The sequence below is a fragment of the Catharus ustulatus genome, chromosome 3 (assembly GCF_009819885.2).
Source record: "Catharus ustulatus isolate bCatUst1 chromosome 3, bCatUst1.pri.v2, whole genome shotgun sequence".
Taxonomy (NCBI): Eukaryota; Metazoa; Chordata; class Aves; order Passeriformes; family Turdidae; genus Catharus; species Catharus ustulatus.
In genome coordinates, this window is record NC_046223.1 from 87,093,794 (window position 1) to 87,115,696 (window position 21,903).

A 21,903-nucleotide genomic window follows, 5' to 3' on the forward strand; every position below is an offset into this window, starting at 1 on the left:
ATATTTACCTTGCCTACCCAAATGTATATGTCACCTGCAAAGTATCTTCAAGGTATGCTAAGAACATATAGAAGAATTTGCAAAAGTTCATTTCCCACGTGTAATTTCTATGTTTCCAAATACAAAGGCATTGATGACTGCATAAAGGGAAAAATGACAATTTTATTTAAATTAAGATCTACTGCAGAATATCCAAAACACATTCCTTTCAAAAGAAAAAAAAGTCACTTAATGTTGAGTTACGTCAACATTAACCAGAACAACTTCTCCAGATCACCTGCATGGATGATCTTTTGCAGAGGACAATCACCAGCAACAGTTAGCAGAGAGAGAATATTTTATTGAGTGATACAAAAGTTCCTGAAGTAATTTATCCTTTATGAGTCTTCAGAATTACTTTAGAAATCAGCGTTTTCATTGGACTTTGGATGGGAAACATCGTTACCTAACATCCTGCAACAGAGTAGATGGTTTTGTGCCAATGAGCATTTATTTATATGATGAATCATGTAGAAAGAAATACATCTTTCTACCTGTATCAAGGATGAATACTCTTAATATCAAAAGTTATCAAAACCAAAATGCAGCATGAACTGGACACTCCTGAAACTGAAATTCATATCCATTTTTCTCATATGGAAGAAATATGTGTTAAGAAAAAAAAGTAATTATTTCCTATTACTAAAATTGTGCAGGTGAGAAGTACACTGCATTTGAAAACTGCTGTGCTGCAAATAAATGCATCTTTTGCTTCTACTTATAGAAGCCATGGGAAGTCCATGTTTTTCAGCCCACTTTTTGAAGGCAAAATAACCTACTGGCTTGAATAATCCCCAGATTTACCTCAATTATGAGCAAACTAAGAGAAGAATATTTAGAGAGTAATTTTACTAGAATATTCTAATTTTCCTGGATTTTGTTTATTAGTTTATATTCAATCATGACATAAATAAACACAAGTTCAGATAAAGCATCAAATGAAGGAATGACTCCTTCCCATATAAATTTCAAAGAGTAGAAAACATGCCCCATTATCACTGGGAGTCTGTGTGACAGAACCTGACATCCAAATGTGAAGTGTGAATCAACTTTATCTGGAAGAAATAAAAGCTGACCTTCAAATATATTATTTTCTCCATGACTTTGTTAACATTTTTCTAGTAAATTCTGGTTTTATTCCTTAAGCTAGAATATTACATCCACAAAAACCAGAAAACCAGAAGCTGATTTTCTTCCCCAGCTAGCCACAAACAAGTACTTCTTGTCATGCTCCCCTCCATTACAAGAAAATGCAGACCTCTCTCAAAAAAATCTTGACACACAAGTCTTAAAAATGACTTCCAATGTTAAGTTTTAAAATAAGAATAAAGAAAACTTGCTTCATCAAACATAAGTAATGGCAAACAGAGCAGTTTTTGTTACCCTGAGAAATACTTCTGCATGCCGGCAGCATATCAAGGCAAAGGTACAGTATTTTGAAACTACATTGACAAACATTGAATAATCCAGTTCTCTGAATTTCAAGGAAAAAATATCTTTTAAATTCTTACATAGTAATACTGCATTTAACTAAAGAAAAACCCAAACGAACAAAGCCACAATATTCGTTTTTAACCAGTAGATAATGGCTTTAGAAGTTTCATACATCACACAAGAAAAAAGAAAACAATTTTCATGTGAAAATAGTGTCCAAGTGCAAAACCAGATTTATTCCTATACAGAGTTAATCCAGTTTTCTTTTCCAAGACACTTTTGAGAAGTTAAAATAGGACAGCTACAGAAAATAATCAAACACAAAATGAAACTTATAAATTCAAGCCCATGGATGCTCACACTACTTAAAATTGTTTCCTCTGTTTCAGTAGCTTCAAGGGATTATACTGATTTTGAGGGCTTTTTCCAAGGTCTTTGTGTATCCTTCTCAATTTCTTTTCTCATTTGTGATTGTTTGTATCTGTCTGCCATTGCAATAAGCTTGTCAGGAACTACCTAATAAGAAAGCAGGCAAAAAAAAAAACCAAGGTGAATTATAAATCTAAACTTTAAGACCCTGCTTTACAGAAATGTTATTGATCTGTGTGTTCCCAAACTTGATTTCATTATTCATCTGGCTCCTGTCACTTTGAAGATTCTTTTCTGTAAAAATGCAGAGAGAAATCTTTTTACATAAGATTATACTGAAATATACTGAAAAATAATCATCATTAGTGTCTCTGGATTTTCAATAATACCTCTTTGCTTATATCACCATATCGGATGGCAACATATTATCAGCTAATTACAACATCATAATTCAAACAAATGTATCTTTTAGTTATAAAGAACAGCTGGTAAAAATGCCCAGTGCCACTTAAAGGTGATGATATACTATATACATATATTTGAATGTTGATTTGTATTAAATTCCTTATGGAAGTTTTAAGAGCCTCTGAAGAGAAACTTTGTGACTTAAAGAAAGTGCTGTCATAGGAACAGTTCTCATGTGCTAAAAGACAAGGAAAGAAGGGCAGGAGGAAACAGTCAGATCTCCCACCACTGGGAGGTGGCAAGAATATATTATCACAGTCCACAGGGGTTTTTGGCATGCTTGTAATTATGTGGAAAAGGTGAATAGTATCATCAAAACACTCTCACCTCAAAGTCCTTAACAACTCAGGCCAGATGTGAAGAATAACAGATTTATTACGTTGAGTGACAGTGATTTAAAAAAAAAAAGTCAGATACCATTCTTTTGCTCACAGAACAAAGGCAGTATCCAACAAGACTTCTTAAACCAAGTCAGGCATTATGCTGAAATTAATGAAATGTTTACTGCAAAAAGCACTGTGGGCAACTATATTGTCAAGAGGTCTCAGATCACTGATTTGTCAAAGCCAGCCCACTTCAACAATCCCTGATGGCACGTGGCCATTGATGGAAGTCACCCCATCCAGAATCAGTCCCCTGATCAGAGCAGAGAGCAGTGTGTGAATGTGCTATTAACACGTTTACTCAGTATCTGTGATTTTTGTCTGCCAGTGGCAAAAATACAGTGCAAACAGCAGAGTACAAACAAATGTAAATACCTTAAAGTGTCCCCTGTGAGTGCCTGGGCTTGGCAATGCTTGAACAGATGGAGAATGCAGCCAGGACAAAAGGTGTGGTGAAGCAGGAACTTATATTCCTCTAGTCTCCATTTCTTTTGTCAGGCTTTATAATTGAGCAATGGTTGCTATTTGCTATCAGCAACTTTTTCTTAAGCAGGCATGAGGGACAGCTCACTGGTATATGTTTTATGTGAACTGCTCTTACTGTTAAGCAACTATTCTGGCAAACTATGACAACTCTGGAAAAGTCCATTCTGCCCTAGTTTCAAACATTATTTAAAAATAAAGTTAAAAATTATTTATCTCTAGCTTAAAGTCACAACAGACTTGTAAATGGAGATATAAGTAATGAGACAAAGTTATTTTTCAGTTGAAACATTGTATGATTTTCTTCCCAGTATCAGATCCTCTCCTAGAGCTTGAAGCCTAACTTATTCCAAACTAAAATCGAAACAATTTCTTGAAAGAGTGGTTTCTGAGCAAGCACAAGGCAAGAGTGGGAAGACATGAAGATACAGAAACATAAAAATCTGAATGAGGTAATAACCAGTATCTAGTGGCTTGTTGAGACTGTTCATGAACAATCTGTGCATCTGCTAAACATACAGGTAGTGTATGTCCAAGTGAGAAAATAGAAAAAGATGCCATAGTTTATATGGAATGCTTTTCTTGGTATTTCAGAGATTACTGTTTTCCCACCTGTTTGTTCAATAAATCTCTCCATGCTTCTTAATAAGCTTTTATTTATAAAAGATTCCTTCAGCATGAAACAGACACCTTTTTGTTGAACCTGTTTTACTTTATATAACCTGTAGATCCAAAATCATGGAGAATATTTGGCTAACAAAAGCAGCTAGCTTGTTTTGAAATCAAGGTATTCTGAACCTTCAGTTCTCACTTTTAAGACTGATGATGTTTTAAGACTGAAACTATGGTATTTTCATTGTCATGAGAAAAAAACCCAATGCTTTTTTATCTGTAGGGATACTTTCTTTCTATCAGACATAACTAAGTTTGAGAATAATGTTGTGACTAGTAGTAACTTCTGAAAGCAAGAATTCAGAGTTCTTCTTTTCTCCTCTGAACTCAGAAACTTATTCCCAGGTGAACTATCACACATCACAAAAACCAAAACCAGTTTGGGATCTTTGCAGTCTGCAGCTGGGGATAAGGCTTGAAAGGTAATTGCTAACTCAGAATACAAAACACAAGGCACCTCTAAAGCAGCTTCACAGTATCATTACTGGTTTCACCTCTTGCATTTTCTGAATAAAAACAAAGCAAAAATAAACCTCACATCAACCAAAACTCCAAATCTGCAACTTTAAGGAATTATTATTAGGTGACCACTCTTCTACACTTGTTTTTTTTTTCTTCTTTTCCTTCCTCAAAAGCATCTCACTAGGTTTGCAATAAAGCAATGTAACATCTTTCAAAGAAGAGTTATAAACCACAAGATTGAGGTGAAGGTCCAACCCAGGGTTTAAAGTCTGAGTTAAGTATCCATAGTAAAAACCACAGATTCTAGATAAAATCCATTTACTATGTACTCAAACTCCCATCCAAAAAACAAACAAACACACATCACAACCCAAACAAACAAAATTTCAGCTCAAGTCAGGATTTGAACTGGGGGTTTACTATAAATCAGGCAAAATATTGTTCTTTGATACAGCAAGAAACAGCAACACAGTTGTCTCTGTTTTCTCAGAGATGGTATCCAGAAAAAATATGCTTCTTTAAAGAAAGAGATCACATTCCAGTTCCATTTCCCATATTATTTATAATCATCAGTAAGAATGACAGCTTGAAAAAGTTCATGCAGGTGTCACAACTGTCAGATACAATAAACTGATAAGATAGTTGAGCTTCTCCTGATATAAGTACTGCTGATATTTACACTGTTAAACAAGAACATTGGTACCTGCATGCAGAAGTGAAATATAAAGGGAATAAAATATTATGATATAAACCCTATCATTCCTTTGCAGACCTCAAAGTGTATGTTAGTTACTTTTTTTTTAACATGGAAGGCTTTGGTTAAAGTTCACAGTTACTTCCTGGGACTCATCTGTAAGGCAAAACACAGCTAAGACTATCTAGGACAAGACAGACTGAAATACCCATCTTCCTTCCCTGAGACACCACAAACACTCACCAAGAAGGGTCTAAATAGGCTTAAGACATTCATGACCTGCTTCAGGTGCTAACCTAGAACCAATATAAATCTTACCTAGTAAAGTATTCTTACCTGGTTTGTTCTCTGCAAAATGTCAATCAGCTCAGACGCAAACCTCCAGTCATTGCTCGTGACAAGTGTTACTGCCTCCCCAGTGCGCCTAAACAAGGAAGGAAACAACTGCAGATCATTAAAACAACTGCCAGGCTTTTATACTGACCTAGGTAGTAATGAACTGTACTACAGACAATATTACCCAGCTGATAGAATAAAAGTGGCTTGTGCGTTAACTCTGCCACTTTTCATAAAAACCAGAATACAGCAATTCATCCAAAATGGAGCAAATGCACAACTAATTTAGACTTTTAGATAAAAAACATAGCATAATGGCAACATATTTAAGTATGAAGAGACACACATTCATATCACGATTAAATGAGAAAAATCCCACTTGTACCAGCCTGGGAAAGCAGCATCCAAAAGAAACACCACTAAACTACATCACCATGATCAGCTGCAGACTTTGAACCTACAGATGTGTCTTCTCAATGTGCTGTCTAGAAAACTAAATAAATCAGCTGCTTGTGAAAAGACAAACAAGGAAGTAACATTCCAGAATATCAATGCAAATTGTTTTTCTAATTCTTCCTCATATTTAAACCAGCTTTCAAACACCCTTCATTCAGTAACAGCAAAGTGTAAAACTTGCCTTCAATTTAACAGAGAATTAATTTAAAGATATGAAGTAGTGTGTTTCTACAACATACTTTGATAGACTGAAGTCTTCACTCCCCCACCCCACATCACCTGTTGCCTCTAGAATCTGACAAGAAAAACACCTATGCAGTGCATAAAACACAACAAAACACTGATAATACATTCCTGTTTTCTGGTAAGCGCTTACCCTGCTCTTCCAGTACGCCCTACTCTGTGAACATATTCTTCAATGTTGCGAGGGAAATCGAAGTTAAAAACGTGAGTAATGTCATGCACATCAAGGCCACGGGATGCCAAGTCAGTAGCTACCAATATTCGAACCTTGCCTACAGTAGGTACGACAGGAAAAGAACAGGAGTTTACGGAACAAACAGAAAACATATTCCAGTCTATTGGTCTTCTAGCTTACATGCACTTATTATTCTTAACAGAAAGTAAAAACATGCTGGTTGCATGTCACACTGAGTTAGCTTCAAATATAAGCTGGTAAAGTAAGCACCCAAAATGTCATTTTACTATTATTTTCACTTCACAAGTAGAACAGCTGAGTGCAGGAAAAGCAAGAAATATGCCTGGTTGATATGAAGAGTCTCTCTAAAGAACAAAAACTTCTACAACTATATTCTCAGCTGATACTCTTGTCACAATCCCAGCCTTTTACTAGCATGTGTTCACATAACCCCGAATTGCGTTCACATATATGTGTCCACACAACCCTATAGCATAATCTGGAGCAGGACTGTTTTACTGAAAGCATCATATGACATTTACATTTACCATAGACAAACACGACGTCAACTTTTAAAGAAATGTCAAAAGTAAAATAAGCAGTACTTTAGATTATTAAACTCCCAGACATTCAAAATTTTAATAAAGAGCCATCTCTTTGTCTGCTACGTCTTTTTCTTTATTAATTTGACAAAAAGAAAAATGTGTAATTCAGAGCTCTTTAATATTTTCATTTCTACTGTACCAAAGAGACATGACACTTAGAAATACACAAGTTGTGAACAGAACAAACTTTAAAAGTCTGGCAAAACCAAATCAGTACTTCAGTACAAACTCACCTTTCTTAAAGTCATCCAAAGCCTGCTCTCGATCGCATTGTTCCCTGTTACCATGAAGGGACTGCACTGGAATTCCCTGGATACCAAAGTCACTTGCTAAGTCATCAGCTCTAGGGTGAAATAAAGCAACGGCTCTTCAAAAAAAAAAATAAACAAAATAGTGCAGTATCTAGATTTAAATCAAAAAGACAGTAATGTGACAACAAAAGCTAAATGTTACTTAGGCCAAAATGTTACTGAGGATACCTATTATAAAATAGGAAAGCAAGTCTAATCCACATAGAAATGTTTGCCTTTATTTATACTTTAGAGTAATACTAGATTACTTTTGTGCTGTTCACTAAAAAAGCTCAACTATGATACAATGACCACTCCCCACATTAATCAGGTCTTGCACGCACAAGAGGTGTATGAAAGTGAACAGTGCATCACATTCATGTCTCACCAAGAATCCAAACATCCCACCTGAACTACGTGAGATTGAGACTTACCACCACCATTAAAATTATTAAAAAAGATACAAACTGCCAGTCAGTTTGAAGGAAGAAATAAATAAATAAAAACAATACTATTAGCAGCACATTGTGGAGAAGAGCTATTACACTTGATAGTTATTCTGTGAACTAAGAAACTATTCAGTATTTCTGTTAGGAAAAAAACCCCAAACAGAGATGATACTGGGAAATGATTACATACGTAAGCTTTTTTCCCACAAAAATGATGACCTTATCTTTTGGCTTCATAGACTTAATGAAGTTATGCATGAAAGTTCTCTTTTCCTCCTCGGGGATAACAATAACTTTTTGTTGTACTGTGTTTACTGCCTGTCAAACAGCAAAAAGGGATGTTAGGTAGAAACAGATAAGAATAATATTTTTTCCTGTTAATTCCCATATTGCCATGTTATAAAACTACTAATATATGATACCATAAAAAACTATTTTAATATGTATCAGTTTGGAGTTCAAACAATGCAGATTTCTTACCTCCTCATTGCTTTAGGAGAAAAATTAAATTTACCCTTAAGCAGTTTACCAAACCATTTATTTGCAAAGATTTAAAGGGTATGGATTAGTGAGGTGAAATAGATATATTTTTAGTGGAAAACACACTGAAGTTCTTTTTTTTGCAAATATTTCATGTTAATCCAGAACAAGTTGGAACAATGGTAGTCTTACTTGAAATTACAGGCTTTTAAAGATGCTGTAAATCTCTTTGAAATTACCAGTTCTATTCCAATAACAGTTCATTAAAAACTTTACTCCATTAATTCTAACAGTTACCACAGAATGTCTAGGGTATAACTAATAAGTAGAATAAAATGTCTAGACATTCTCATGGTATGGTATCATGATACTAGGTTTTGTCATTCCTTATCACTAAAAAAAAAAATGGAAGTGAAAAGGAATATTTCCTAAGATCTTGGGTGAACTACTGTTTCTGTAAATTCTGCTGGTACTGGAGCCAACTACCCACAGCTGCACAACAATGACAAATAAGCAACTATATCCACATGTTAGAAGTTCTGGACATTAAAGACAGGTCTTACTCTAACACATACTTCCTGTACTAGACAAGTTCTCCAAGAGTTTAAAACAAAGCTCCCACTCCATTTGAGAAAGATGTAATTAGGAAACACATATTTAGATAAGGATCTGTATGCATTAGAAGGAACCTTCAGAAGGAAAACCAAGTAAAGAACAAGAACTTGCTGAACCAAAATTAAGGTTGCAAAACCAAGGGATCACACAAAAACACTTGGCCCTGTGAAGTACAACATTCAGTATGATTGATACTTGTCACCTGTGATGTCTTCTACTGGAGAGCTAACATTTCCAGATGTTGTTACAGAAAAATGTTTGTTTATACTTTTAAATTTTTTCTGAACTCTTAAAGAAACTTTAAAATGAATAGCATGGAGTTGTTTCTTGAAAGCTCAGATTGATTGCAAAAGATATCTGCATTTGCACACATACAGTTAATTACAAGCAAAAACTTTCCAGTCTCAAGCATAGGTTCTTCTACAAAAGGAAGGGGAAAAAACAAAAAAGGACAACTTACTGCTAAGTCTAGAGTGCCAACATATACAATCATGGGATTTTTCAAGTAGGATTTTGCTAGGCGACGGACACCATCAGGCCAAGTAGCACTAAACAGGGAGTGAAGAGGAAAACACACGTGCATGAGAATAGCATGCCAAATCTTCTCCAATTCATTAATTTCATCATATTCTCCTTTTTTTCCCCTTTCTTACACACCAGTGGAACACATATGCAGTAATGGTATTGAGTTTAACTAATCTTAAATTAATAATAAACAGCACTCAAGTTTAAAAGGTAATTATTTTGGTTAAAAGTACAGGCAATTATGGAGCTTTTCTATTGAAATCTCAGCTGAGTTTAGTAGTTGAATAATATCTAATAAGCAAGTTTCTAGTCTGTTTTCTAAAACAACAGCTCAAATGTAAAACATGGGAACAAAAATTACTGTTGGGATATTTGATTGTTAAGTTCCCAAAAGCTGTGTAATTTCAAAATTAATCCAGGTACAGACTAGCACAGATACTAATCAGAAAGTCAGGAAATGCATTTGGTCCTAGATGGAGAAGTGTAAGTCAGCATTTCAAACTGATATGGCAAATTCTAACACATCCGGGATACCTTCTTTTTTTTGGGAAACTTAACTGTCTTTATATTTAATGTAAAACATCAGAAAAGACAGTACAAAATTTAAAAAAAATTGCCAAATGACTCATTGGGACTGACTAGACTGAATGAGAAAGAAAACTACTACAAATGTTAATAACTGGCACAATTGTTTTGAAATTAATTTGTTCAATAATTGTCAACTTGTTTAATAACCTTATGTTCAAGTCCTGAGCGCTATTGTGTTTAGATACCTCGTCATAACAGTTTGTCTGTCAGGACGCACATCTATTAGGATCTTCATTATCTGAGGTTCAAATCCCATATCCAGCATTCTGTCAGCCTCATCTAAAACCTGCTCAGGAACAAGGTTATTTAGTCCACCTGGTCCCTCAGATAGGGGTTTGTTTCAGCAGGACATTACACAGAAAAATATTTTAATGGCAACTGTTTTAATTGTAAAATCTCCTCCATAACTTACTGCAAAACCTGTCCAACTTCTATTTTCCTCTTCAATTTCCTTGATACTTTTTCATTCAGTACTATACTTTTAGGCAAACCAAGAAAATGCACTGTTCTTTAAGAGCATTTAAAATCAAAAAAGAAAAAATCAACTGTTTGTTTTATCAATAATTAGGTTGATGGCTAAAATTAAGCACAAATTAAAACAACAAAAAACCAAAGAACCAAAAAACCCATAACCAACAAAACCCAGAGGGGAGCAACCTGCTCAACACACATTAAGAAATTGTTTGCAATTTAAAGGGGAAATCTCATTTCTACCTCATTAGAAATCTCATACAGGATCAAAATATCACTTGTCAATTTAGTTCCTCATTAAAAGTAGGAAAAAAGCCAGAGCATACATTCTGGCTCACACTAGGACACTGCACAACTCCCAGAGCACAAGCTTGTTTCATCTGGTAAAAACAGCCAGAAGTGAACAAGTGAGCTGGAAGTCTGAGAACAACTCTTTGGAACTGATAAGTTTTCTAATATACAAGCACACTTGCAAATGTTTTCAGTCTCATACAAAGAAAGAAGACTGACATCTGAGACTCCTTTATCTCCTTTGATTTATATAAAATCTATTTGAAAATTAAGGTTATATGGATTATGCTTTTGGTTTTAAGTAATGACAATTTCTAGTTATTTACGTGGAAATATAAGACATTGATGATAATCCCTTCCTACTGTCCTAATTTTCCTGCTCCATTATTCTCTGATATTTTATTATATTAAAGGGGTTTAGTACATTATCTATGTAAATCTCTGAAATAACAACAGATTATCAGCTGAGAGACAAGACAAGAATTCTATTTCTTGGTTTAATTCTCTTTACTTTTAGAAGGCTCATGGAGATTTCATTAACTACATGAATTCTAATAGAATAGCAAGGCTAAAACATCACTAATTTTACATACAGAGTTGGCTGCTATGCCTTTTTCAGCAGTAGAAGCTTTCTATTAAGCTCACTGGCACTTGACTCTAGGGGGAAAAGAAAGCATCTGTGTCTAATCGATGGATCAGGGTAGTTGAAGTTTACTTTTATTGCTTCTGAGATCTGCTTCATTGAGATTAAAGGCTAAATCCTTTTTCCTTTTTAAATCAGTTACTGGTAAGTTTTACACTATTTTTTAAAATTGAAGAATAAAAGCACTACTCCAATCTACCTTTTACATTCTCCTTCATGATTTATATACATATTTTTAAATACACTTTCTCCTAAAGGTTTCCCAGTTATTCATGCACAATTCCCATTTCATTCCTTCTGCTTTATCAGCATGAAGTGTAAAGAATTAAGGTTACTTCATCAGATTACTGATGAATGAATACTGATTTACACTAAACACAGGGAAACAAAAAGCATATTTTCATGACATGTATTTTGAACAATCAAGAGGCTGTTTATGACAATTTACAATCTTACTTCCAAAATACTGAAAAACAGCAGCCTATCTTGAATTTATGGCTTCATAAAAATCTGAATTAAGACTAGACCAACTTGATGGTTCTGTCAGGCAAGAAGAGAAATTCTACTCTCAAATTCACCTTGGGTCCAATACCTATTTAGACATAATTAACAGAGCTTGGTTTTGGTTGGTTTTTTTGTTTGTTTTTTTTTCCTGGGGGTGGTACATTATGTTGGTTATGGTTTTTTAACAATTGTACCCCAGTATCTGATCTTGGAAGCCCTTTGGGAAACAATTGTATCATATCAGCAAGTAATACTCAGTTAACTGTTGGAACCATCCCAAGACTCCGTAATGGTATCTTTAAATGAAAAAAGTGTAAATTAAGTTCTTCAATGAAGGGTGTTCTTCATCCAAGGTGGTAAACGTGAAATCTATTGCCACTCTCTTTTTTCCTAAAGTAAGGCTGCAAGATTAAATTATTTGTTGGCTGAAAACTGACAACGAAGCTCTGGAAACTATCTATAAGAAAATATCTTATATATTGAAAAGTAAAAGAAACTACAAGGATAAATACAGAGGAAGATGACAAAAAGGCAGAATTTTCAATGTCCAGTTTTCCACATGGGACTTTGTTAGCACAGAATTTCCTTAAAGTCTGAGGCATGAGACCTTAACCATATCACAACACACGGTCCTTGCACTGGTTCTTCTGAAAACATTTAACTGCTAGTGGTGCAACGTCTCTCCTCCTTGCTTCACATGATCATACTCTTCAATTTGATAGTTAATTCTTTTTAGCAGTGTCATGCTATAGTACATGCTGTGCATACTGAAACATGCTTCTGGTTCAATACCCACTGCTTTATGAAGCAGTGTGTGCTTGTGGCATGCCTGTACTTCACCCTGGCAGAAAGATGACCTATATTCCTATAGTTCTCTGAACGAAGATTTTCAGGCCTGTTTTCCTCCTGCTCAGCAATTACATGCTAGTCTTCTACAGAGTGCCACTCTCCTGTCTTCCAGTAATAAACTTTTTTCCCAAATGGCCAAATTTATAATGATGCTATAGCACTGCTGGCCTTGCCAGTAAGCTCACAACAATCATCTAGAATTGGAGCTAACTTGTTACAACATGGAGAGAATTAAACTCTCATAGGGTAGTGGGGTAGACAGAGAGCATGGCCAAATTGTCAAACTAGGTAATAATTCACAGACAAGTTAGAAATAAACTGAATATACGGAAGCATTTTACAAACAGCAATGGTTTTATGTGTTGAGCACAGCAAAAGGCAAAAATGAAATGAAGACATAAGGATTATAATGACATTTATAAGGCTATTTTCCCAGTGAAATCAAAAGAAAGTCAGTTCCCCAGCATTTAAATATCTGTGTGTGACTCTGCTACTACACAAGTTCTAATAAAAAGCTGAGACACTGGTAACCTTTAAAAAGAAAAGACAACTGCAGACCATTAGTAACTAATCCTGACAAAATGAATTTTAGAATGACAAACATTACTGAAAAAACAATTTAGCATCTTTCAAAATGCTTGCTGTGCTACAAGGCTATTTTATTTTTCCTAGGGAATATTTCACATCTGCAATGCAATTATAGTAAGTATGAATCATCCCTCTGACACCAATTTCAGTGTTAAGCTGTATTGTAATTAAGACTTCTGAAGTTGAAAGAAAACTCCATTAAAGCTTAAATTGAATCTGAGTCAACCATTTCCCAGCTGGTGCATTACTCATTGCATATCAGTTACTTGCCAAATATGTTATGCTCTTCAAATTTACGAAGTTGTTCATTTGAAGATCATTCAGTCTGCCAGGAGTAGCAATAACAATATCCACACCTTTGGTAACCACGTCTATCTGTCCTTTTCGGTCCCCACCACCATAGATGCAAATACTGTAGAATAAAACAGATCCACAGAAGTAGCGTATTCAGTTGCAGCTAAAGCCAATCCTTTTCAATTAAATGCCACCATGTTGCTTTAAAAGTATCACCTGGTATTAACAAGAGGAAGGAAGACAGTATTGCAGTAATTAATACAATTAACACTGAATGACACTCCTTAACAGTTCAGCAACAGTTTTCTGCTGAAAGTAATTGTGAAAGGAAGATAGCTCATATTTTCTAGGTTGTTTTGAAAATATATAGTACCATCAAAAAGGAGATGTTTTGTTGTTGGGGTGACTGCAAGACTTATTCAAAATGCTACACAAAATTAACAGAGACCTCTAAAAGTAAGTTCAGAGTACAGTAATGTCTGTTTAATTGCTTAAATGAAGATCTACACTTAGCAAGTTTGTGGATGAAACCAAAGTGGGGAAGCAGTTGGTACACTTAAGAGAATTAGGCTTTTACCAGAAGAACCACAAAAAGACTAGAGAAATAGACTGATGAAAATACCACAAAGTTTAACAAAAACAAAGATAGGGATGGAATTACCCCATGGCTCAGGGCCAAAATGCTGGAAGATGACATTACAGAAAGACTTGGGTGAGCAAGAACTTGAACATTATTCAGCAGTGTAATCTCATAGAAAAGAAAGCCAGGTGTGTTCTACAGAGACATTGTCCCATTAAGGATGAAGATGGTCATCACAAACAGGGACAAAGACAAGGCAGAGCTGTTGAATCCATTCTTTGCCACTGCCATCAACAAAGATGATGCACCAAGGAAATTTCAGCACCCTGACTAGAGAACCACAACTGCAAGAATGATCCGCTCCCGGCTGAGCTGCAAATTATGAGGGATCTGCTGCTCCAGCTGGATATCTACAGCTTTAGGGGGCATGACAGGATTGGTACAAAAATCCTTAAAGAGCTGGCTCATGTCATTGCAAAATCTCTCTCGATGATTTTTGAGCAATCCTTGGAATCCAGAAGGGTCCCAGCTAACTGGAAGCTGGTGAACATTGTTCTGATTTTCAAGGAGGACCCCAGCCTGTTAGTCACATTTCAATGCCTGATGAAGTTACAGGGAAGATTATTCTGGGAGGTATTGACAAACACCTGTAAGACAACGTAGCCACTGGCCACAGCCAGCACAGCTCTATGAGGGTGAAGTCCTGCTTCCTTTTACAACAATGTAACCCACTAATTGGATCAAGGGAAGCCAGCTAATGTAACCTGTTTGGATTTCAGTAAAGTTTTGATCGTGTCTCTCACAGTATCCTTCTGGACAAAATGTCCAGCACACAGCTGGATAAACACACCATGGGATCAATGAGCAACTGGCTCACAGGTCAAGCATAAAGGGTTACAGAGAATGGGGGTAACATCAGACTGGTGACCTGTCACTAGAAGGGCCCCACAAGGACTCCATTCTTGGCCCTCATAACATCCTCATAAGTGACTTGGAGGAAGGACTGGAAGAGCTACTAAGCAAGTCCACAGACAATACAAAACTGAGAGGAGCTGTTGACTCCCTCGAGGGCAGAGAGGCCCTGCAGAGAGACCTTGACAAATCAGAGGGCTGGGCAATCACCAACCACATGAGGTTCAACAAGGGAAAGTGCTGGATTCTGCACCTGGAACAGGCCAACCCTGAATGTATGAACAGACTGGGGAACGGCATGCTGGAAAGCAGTGCCATGGAAAGGGACCTGAGGGTCCTGGTTGATGGCAAGTTGAACATGAGCCAGCAGTGCCCTGGAGCCAGGAGAGCCACCCCTGTCCTGGGGGCATCAGGCACAGCATGGCCAGCCAGGCAAGGGAGGGATTGTCCTGCTCTGCTCTGAGCTGGGGCAGCCTCACCTCCAGTGCTGGGGGCAGCTCTGGGCACCACAATGTGAGACAGACATTGAACTATTAGAGAGTGTCCAAAGGAGGCCACAAAGATGGGGAAGGGCCTTGAGGGGAAGCCGTGTGAGGAGCAGCTGAGGGCACTGGGTCTGTTCAGCCTGGAGGAGACTGAGGGGAGAGCTCAGTGCAGTTACAGCTTCCTTGTGAGGGGAACAGGAGGGGCAGGCTCTGATCTCTGCTCTGGGCTGGCAGTGACAGGGCAGAGGGAATGGCCTGAAGCTGTGTCAGGGGAGGTTTAGGCTGGATTAGAAAAAGGTTCTTCACCCAGAGGGTGTTTGGGCACTGGAACAGGCTCCTAAAGGAAGTTATCACAGCATCAGCCTGACAGTTCAAGTGTTTGGACTACTCTCAGTCACATGGTGTGACTCTTGGGGATGTCCTTGCAGGGCTAAGTGCTGGACTTGATGATCCTTGTCCCTTTCAACTCAGCATATTCTGTGTGATTCTTCTTAGCCGTCAACTCAGAAGGACAAGAATCAGCAGAGTAACATAGATTTTGACCTTGAGACTAGTCAAAACAGACATTCTGAAAACTGGGAAAATATAAACTCTATGTTTACTACTATCCCCTCCCCTCTTAAATGCCATTATTTTTGTAGGTGAATTTAGTAATAATTGGTAGGAGAAAAAAAATTACTTAAACCAGTGAAAAGCAAGACTACCTTTTAATTCCTTTGTATGCATACTTTGAACACTCTGCCTCTACCTGAAGCGCCAGTTCTCTAGTGGGAGCAAGGACCAACATTCCAGGCCCCCCACGCTGATCTTTAGATCTGCAACAAAGCATATTTAGAATGTTGGTATATAATGACAGGCAAAGTCCATCACCCTTGACAATGAACATTTTCATACTGTTCCAAACTTCCTCTGTACACACTGCTGTTAATGGAATCTATGGTGACAAATTTGGTGCTCATTCCATCAGATTTATAATTTTTTTTCCAATACATGATTTTTTTCTTCATTACTAGAAAATCATCTCAGGAGTTGGGTGCAGGAGGAGGTAAGTGCAGGGGGAAGTATGCACAGCTAAACAAATCAGACCTGTGAGCAGTCCTTACATTGGTTGTGAAGTCAAGTGAATGAATCCAGGCATTAAGTATGCTAATGTCTTCCCAGTACCAGTCTGTGCTATACCAATAAGATCAATTCCTTGGAGTATAATTGGCCACGCCTGGGACTAACATAAAACAACAAATACTTAAATGTAGTTTTCATTTTTCTCTTAAGCTTCAGTTACAGAGTCATCAAAATTGAAGACATACCTGAATTGGTGTAGGCTTTTGAAAACCAACTTTTCTTATATTTGCCATAATATCAGGATAATGCTCAAATACATCTTCAAATTTACAAACAGGATTGGGAATGCAACGCTTTTCACCTTCTTTTAAGTCATCACAAGTTATATCATTATTTTCCTTCCTGTATAAAATAGTGCAATTGTTTTAAAGTCTCATTATCTGAAAAAGTAGAGCTAACATAGAAGACTGTGTTTCCTAACATTTTTAAACTCCTTGAACAGGAAAAAACAAGTTCAGTCTCTTGAATGGGATTGAATTAGCCTTCTATCTTTCTTAAAAGTCTTTCTACAGGAACACTTCTCCTGGAGGTATCAATTACCAACCTTTCTTAAGAACACCTAATTTGAATTTAGATACAGTTATCAACATGAACTGCACTCCTATCAGGCTACAATTATATCCTATTACAAATACGTATGACAAGTTTTTAAACCCAAAATTTAAATTAATGGCTTGAACTTATCAGTCAAAATTCGATATTCTGATAAAAACCTTCCCCAGCTGTTCTCAGAGTAGCTCCCCGGATACTCTGGAGAATACAAACAGAACAATTTTGGAAAAAGAACATGACCAGTAAGACAAGCTCCAAAAAAACCCCTGCAACAACCAGCCCCTAAAAGCAGGCAAAACCCAAATTACAACACAAATAAAAGACTACATTAAAAATTGCTGTTCCAAGGCTTCCTCTAATTAAGGGTTATTAATATGCTGGCCTAGTTTCAGCCAAGGGCAGGTTAATTTTCTTGCACTGGCAGTGAGGGGCACTTGAAGCCCTGTGGGCCTGCCTACATTGTTAGTCAGCATCACCCAAATCATCACTGGGGAGTGGATGGGATTTTCACTCTCCAGGAGAAAGGGGGTGTGGTTTCCTGTGGAAAAAGAAGGAAATGACCCTCGATGGCCATTTAGTTCCTTTTCTCAGGAGAGCAAATGGAGTGGTGAGGTGGTGTGGATGGTCTGACCAGAGGGCTTGGCATCATCGTTTTTTATCTCAGGCTTGGGGAAACAAACACGGGCATAAACAGTTTCATTCACAATTTTCTCCTTTGTCTCACGAGCTGGCTGTGGTGGTGTCCTGTTGATTGGACTTCCACGAGCATTTTTGCATGTAATCACCTTTTATATAATGTTGTTATAAGTGTTGTTGCTGTTTAACTTATCTTGTTGACGTTTTCAGTAAATTCTTATCTCAACCCATAATCTGCCTTTTGTCCCTCTCTCACGACAGGGGGCGAGGGGAGTGGCTGCTTAAAGCTTAATTCCATCTAGTTTTAAACCATATCTGCATAAGCTTATTGATTTCAATTCTGTACTCCTCTGAAGATTCCACTCAGTAAAAAGCTTTTTTTTTTCCTATTTGGAAGGACCTAGAAAATGTGAACATACTGTCTCATGAAAGGCAAAGAAATAACCAAAAGTTGGTGAACTCTCATGATTTTTTTCTGTTCTGAAATTCAACTAGATCAAACACTTTTAGAGAAGCACAAAATCCCTAAAGTTAATTTTCCAGACAACTAATACTATCTCATCCCCTAGTTGTTTCATTCCCAAGAAAGAGTTCTTAAAAAGATCAAGTTGCTACAAGACCCCAGCACTAGCACCTCTGTCTCAGCATTTCATCTCCCATTTTCTAGGATTTACAGTTTAATAGTAATTTTTGCCAAGCAAGATGATTCCCTAAAGAAATGATCTTACCTCCACAGTTCCACTTCTTCTTGTGACATGGATGCAGTCCTGGATGATTCTTTGTAGAAGTTTTTCTCAATTGGAGGCAAGCCTTAAACAATCAGAAAAATTCAACTTGAATCAGCAAAAAAGAATACAGAGTCAGTGTAAGTCTGCTAAAGCCTGAGATGGAAAGCCCAGACCCAAAAAGTGCCTTGAGCTAGGAGACTAGCTGGAAGTGATGGAAGACCATTGCTCATGTAAAGAGATGAAGGATTAGACAAACACTTCAATATCTACAAAAAAACCACTTTTCCACATTTCAAGTTCTGAAGTAATTTCTACTAACATATATATAGTAGTATATTTAACAACTCTTAGTTTTTTTTTCCCGTGGCCAAATACAAAACCACCATTTTCAAAGGGTGATGTTCAAAAAACTGTGAGTATTAAGTCTGGGCACAGTAATCAGTGTCCTCCACGACCATGCTGAGAAATGCTAACATGGCCAGCTCACTGCAAATACATCACTAATTTGGGCTCTGAAAGATTCAGTCATCTTAAAGCAAGTATTAGAAATGTTTAAGCATTCCAACATATTTAACACATAAAGACAAGTATAATACAATCAAAATTGTAAAACTAACCTGCCCACTTCATAGATTCATATTTGGCCCTGTTTTCTCGAATAGAGGCCCAGTTAATCACTGGTTTCTTTGGATTATTTTCAGGCTTGATAATGTCCAAGGCTTTTCCTGCAGAGTAACAAAATGCTGCTGTTTGATGAAACAAATCATGGGGAGCAATCTTCCCTCAGAATAAACACATTTTTCTATGTTAAGGCCTCATATATTTTAAACAGACATGGAACACGTAAGGGGAAAATTCTTTTCTACATCTCTGCCTGAAACACTGCTAAAACATGTACATATCTAGTTTTGTAAAAAAGGAAAATATTCCAACATCTTTAGCTACTTAAAGGAAGTAATGATAGGTTATGACATGCTTCTCCTCCAGCTATAAATTAGGCTTGTTTGGCAGTAGGCTTTTGAAAAACTTGTGAAAGCAGTAGATGATATATAGACAGAAAGCTGCAACAGCTACAAGAGCAAAGCTTAGGTCTAAAGCATCCAACAATATCACAATAAAGTCTCAGTCTAGTTATATTCTCTACTTTTGTGAAGAGGTTAACACCTCCTAAGTAAGTGCAGTTTTACGCTGAAAATATAGCAACACAACTGTGTGGAAAATTAGTGGAAAGGCAGGAAACATAGGGATAATACTGTCACAAAACCTAAAGCAGTTTTAAATATTTCTAGTCTCTTGAAAAATACTCATCCACCTTCTGGGGCACTTTAAAAATGAAACACACTCTCCAAACATTAGAAAAATGCTAGAACATAATTCCTGGATCCCTTCCTCCTCAGCAGTGCATCAGATAAACAACTGTGGATGGTGTTTGTGCAAAAAATTGTTGGAAGCACATACAATATATACCAATAATATAAGCAGCATGCAAATGTGCAAAAATTATTTCTGTATTCATGTAACAAAGCTACCACAGGAAAGCCTAGTAAGGCCAGGCATGAAGTGCAACATCAAATCTTAAAACATTAACTTCCCCTGAAAGTAGTAGGAAGTCAGCATGGCCCATGCAATGATCAGCACTTTACAGACTATCTTTATAAAAGTTTACTGACTTGGAATATTCCACAGATACCAGATTAAAACTTGCACTAGAGCCAATACTGGTCTTTTGGAAGAACCAGATTGATAATGCAAGAAACCAAAGCGGCATAACATCCATAAAATTGTTGAAAACACAAGGGAACTGGTTTTCACTGAAGCCTGGTAGTTTGGGGAGAGGGGGAAACTGTCCATAGTTGAAAAAAGGAGGATATCTTAGTATTTCTGATTTAAGGAGATGCCATTGGCCAAGAAAAAGGTTTAAGTTAACTTACTTCGTAAAATACTAACAATATAAAAACATTCCAGCAAACTACCAAAGATATGGAAGATAATTCATAATTCTTTTTCCCCCAATCCCACATTTCTTACCTTTCTCTGTCCCACCTCTAATATGGTCAGAGCTTGTAACAAGGTTGTCAATCAACATCTTGGCTTTGTTTTGCACATCAACGCTGCCAAAAATCTTTACTTCAGATTCATAGGTTCCTCTTGTAACCTAGATTAAAAACACCTCTGAGTTTTTTTTCCATACTGCAAAGAGAAGCATTATACAACACATACTGAAAATAATTTTTGATCCTTTTTTTAATCCTGAAGTTTAACTTGTTCTATGTAAAGTCCCTTTAATCCCTTTTCTAAAAGAAAAGGAAATAAATGCAAACTTATGGAAAAAGAAATCAATAACCTTTTCCTATTTTCACACAGCATCCAAGTTGCATCCTCACTTCCACTTCCTTTTTACCAATTATAAAACATTTTACTGCAGCTATTGTAACCCCCTTCAACTTCTTCCAACTGGTTTACACAGAAACAAAACCAAGTATGTTTCCACCAGAGCCCATTTCTTGACAACATACAGCACATGGTACCTTTATCCTGGAACCTGAAGAATTCTCAAGTTCTTTAATTTTAGTTCCACCCCGACCTGTTATAAAGATACACAGCAGGTATTACAGAGATTTAGGACAAACTGCCTAAACCTACACATTAATTACATGTATTTTGTTTGTGACCAAGCCCCAAGACCTTCATATGAGTATGTGTATCTATAAATGAAAGAATTTGTGATACTAAACCATTAAGAGATTTTAGGCAACTCTTTTGTCAATTAACCAGTGCAAGGTTTGTGTGTAAGGGAATGCCCTTCAGTAGAAGGGATGGAGGAGTAAAACTAGATCAAGAGATTGTCACCCTTCTTCCATGTAACTAGAGGATTTCAGACCACTTGCACACTGCTGGCCCTGAGAAACAGATGTCAACTCAATCGCTTTAGGGAGGAAAAGCCCCCCGACGAGTTGCAGAAACCCTGCAAAAGCACCCTGCCATGTCCAGGTGAAACGAGACGCACGGGAGCTGCGAGGGGCCCTTCACGGCCGGACTGACGGAAGGCAGGGTTGCAGTCCCTCAGGACACTGCCGGACCGCCTCCCCCGCTCCGCTTACCTCAGCGGCTCAAGCACCCGGCCCGGGGCACCCCTCATTACCTATGAGAGCCCCGACCAGGGCGCTATCGAGGTGGAAGCAGAGGGGCGCCGCAGAGTCCCGAGCCTGGCCGGCCGCAGCTCGGGGCAGCCGCTTCCCCGCCGCCCGCCTCGGGCCGCCGGAGCCTTCAGCGCCTCGCAGTTCCCAGTCTTCCCCTCCGGGACTCCCCGTGCCCTGCCCCCGTCGTCCGCCGCCCTCCACGGAGGCGCGGCCCCACGAAGGGGTGCTGGGCGACCAGAACAGCGGCTCGGCAGAAGCGGCGGCCCGCGGCCAGTCCGACGCGCCGAGCTCCTCATCGCTGCTCGCGTCCCAGTCCGACATGGCGGCTCCACCCGGCCCGGCCGC

General features: G+C 37.6%; 1 protein-coding gene across 1 annotated transcript; it reads right to left on the reverse strand.

Moving 5' to 3' along the window:
• On the reverse strand, positions 1-21,328 carry DDX43 (DEAD-box helicase 43). Its single transcript, XM_033056613.1, has 15 exons — positions 20,947-21,328; positions 20,447-20,573; positions 19,036-19,143; positions 18,419-18,500; positions 16,688-16,844; positions 16,484-16,602; positions 16,085-16,195; positions 13,380-13,521; positions 9,949-10,049; positions 9,111-9,198; positions 7,746-7,873; positions 7,050-7,159; positions 6,170-6,308; positions 5,338-5,425; positions 1-1,989 (listed from the first exon to the last, which is right to left on the reverse strand). The coding sequence occupies exons 2-15, from the start codon at positions 20,502-20,504 to the stop codon at positions 1,876-1,878; spliced, it is 1,545 nt and encodes a 514-aa protein (XP_032912504.1). The 5' UTR covers positions 20,505-20,573; positions 20,947-21,328; the 3' UTR covers positions 1-1,875.
• Between the last annotated feature and the right edge of the window lie 575 nt (positions 21,329-21,903).